Below are 2,136 nucleotides of genomic sequence, written 5' to 3'. Positions count from 1 at the left end.
CCGCATCCTGCTGCTGCTCTGCAACACGGCGGGCGACGGCCCCCGCCTGGCCAGGTACCCGCCTGTGCCCCCCCACCCGCCTGCCCCCCAAGGGACGGGGCGTGGGGAGCCCCCCTCAGCCCGCTGTCCCCTCTGTCCCCAGGTTTGGGCCACCGCTGGTGCTGCGGGAGGAGCGGGGCGTCTCCTGGGAGCAGCTCCAGCAGAGCATCCTGGCCCAGCTGCGGGCTCTGCTGCGGGGAGAGGTGCGGGCGCAGGTGAGCTGGTGGGGGGGAGACGCCACTGTCTTCTCCTGGGATCTCCAGTTCAGCCAGGGCTGCTGGAACCATGGCCATGGAGGGGATGAAGCCATGGTGTCTCCATGGGTGGCCATGGTGTCTCCATGGATGGCCTTGATAGGGCCATGGTGTCTCCATGGGTGGCCATGGTGGATCCATGGATGGCCTTGATGGGGTCATGGTATCTCCATTGGTGGCCATGGCATCTCCATGGGTGGTCATGGTGGAGCCGTGAGTGGCCATGGTGTAACCGTAGGTGGCTGTAGTGTCTCCACGGATGGCCATGGTGGAGCCATGGGAGGCCACAGTGTCCCTCTGGGTGGTCATAGCAGCCCTGTGGGTGATCATGGTGTCACTGTGGGTGACTGCAAGTGCTACCCAGCTCCCACAGCAGAGCCACTCCAGCCCAACCACCCTCCCCAGCGCCCAGGTGCCACCATCCCAGGGGCGCTGGTGTCCCTGAGCCATCTCTTTGCCCCCCAGCCACACCGCAGCCAGCAGAACAGGTCCTCCCCCATGCCCTCATCCCCATCCCCACGGGTGTCCCCTGGAAGCCTGGCCATCGGGACCAAAGAAATCTGATTTTTGGGGTGTTTTTTCTCCTGTGTCACAAAACACATCTCCCCCCGGGTGGCATCAGAGGGAAGGGGGGGCTCTGCCCCCCACCAGCCAGACAGCCCCCTCTCCCCTTGCAGGGCACGGGAGCCCTTTTCCGCATCCGCCTGGCGGGGGGCTCAGCCCCCTGCACCTACCTGTCCCCGCAGGACCCCCGCCCGCTCTGCCACCCCGCCGTCGACAGGTAAGAACACCCGTGGGGAGGGGATTGTCCCCAGAATGTCCCCTCATTCCCTGGGGGTGGCCAGTGGTGTCCCCATGGATGGCCAGTGTCCCCGTGGGTGGCCAAAGTGTCCCTTTGGGTGGTTGTGTTGGTACCGTGGTTGCCCAGAGGTGCTCCTGTGGTTGGCCACAGCGTCCCCATGGGTGGCCACAGTGTCCCCATGGGTGGCCATGGTGTCCCTCTGTGTGGTTGTGTTGGTACCGTGGTTGCCCAACAATGTCCCTGTGGTTGGCCACAGTGTCACCACAGGTGGCCACAGTGTCCACATGGGTGACATGATGTCCCTGTGGGTGGTTGTGTTGATGCTGTGCTTGCCCAAAAGTGTCCCTGTGGTTGGCCACGGTGTCCCCATGGGTGGCCACAGTGTCCCTGTGGGTGGTCATGGTGTCCCTGTGGGTGGTTGTGTTGGTACCGTGGTTGCCCAACAGTGTCCCTGTGGTTGGCCACAGTGTCACCACAGGTGGCCACCCTGCTCACTAGGGACTGGGTCCCCAGCTCCACATCCCAACCATGGGTGCTGTCAGGGAGGTGGTGGCCATCCCTGCCTGCCACCATGGGCTAGTCAGGAGGTGGCCCCACAGGGATGGGGGGTTCTGGGGGTCACCTCACCTCGTCCTCACCCCCAGGGCGCTGCAGCTGAGCGAGACGGGTGGCCCTCCCCACGTCAAGCTGACGGTGGAGTGGGACATGAGCACCAAAGAGCGGTGAGTCCCCTGCACCCAGGGACACCCCAGCACCCAGCTCACCCTCCCTGACCCCCAACCCGGTGATACGTGTCGTCGTGTGTGTGTGTGTGTGTGTCCCCAACACTGTCCCACGCAGCCTTTTCGGGGACATCCAGGAGGAGGTGGTGCAGGACGCGGAGAGCGTGCGGCTGCAGCAGCAGGCACATCGACAGCAGCACAGCTGCACCCTGGACGAGTGCTTCCAGCTCTACACCAAGGAGGAGCAGGTACCCCCAGCCCTGCCCTCTCCCTGCCCTCTCCCTGCCCTCTCCCTGCCCTCACCCTGCCCTCACCCTGC

The 2,136-nt window shown here is 65.1% G+C and overlaps 1 protein-coding gene across 1 annotated transcript in view; it reads left to right on the top strand.

Moving 5' to 3' along the window:
* The window catches only part of USP43 (ubiquitin specific peptidase 43), a 34,087-nt gene that overhangs the window by 24,911 nt on the left and 7,040 nt on the right, over positions 1 to 2,136 (top strand). Inside the window, exons 13-16 of the mRNA XM_014960116.1 lie at positions 93 to 254; positions 971 to 1,074; positions 1,740 to 1,817; positions 1,936 to 2,090. Coding sequence (XP_014815602.1) covers positions 93 to 254; positions 971 to 1,074; positions 1,740 to 1,817; positions 1,936 to 2,090 — 499 coding nt within the window. The remainder of the gene's footprint in view (positions 1 to 92; positions 255 to 970; positions 1,075 to 1,739; positions 1,818 to 1,935; positions 2,091 to 2,136) is intronic.

Source organism: Calidris pugnax, unplaced genomic scaffold (assembly GCF_001431845.1).
Source record: "Calidris pugnax isolate Ruff unplaced genomic scaffold, ASM143184v1 scaffold463, whole genome shotgun sequence".
Classification (NCBI taxonomy): domain Eukaryota; kingdom Metazoa; phylum Chordata; class Aves; order Charadriiformes; family Scolopacidae; genus Calidris; species Calidris pugnax.
This window is presented reverse-complemented; position numbering and strand designations above follow the sequence as displayed.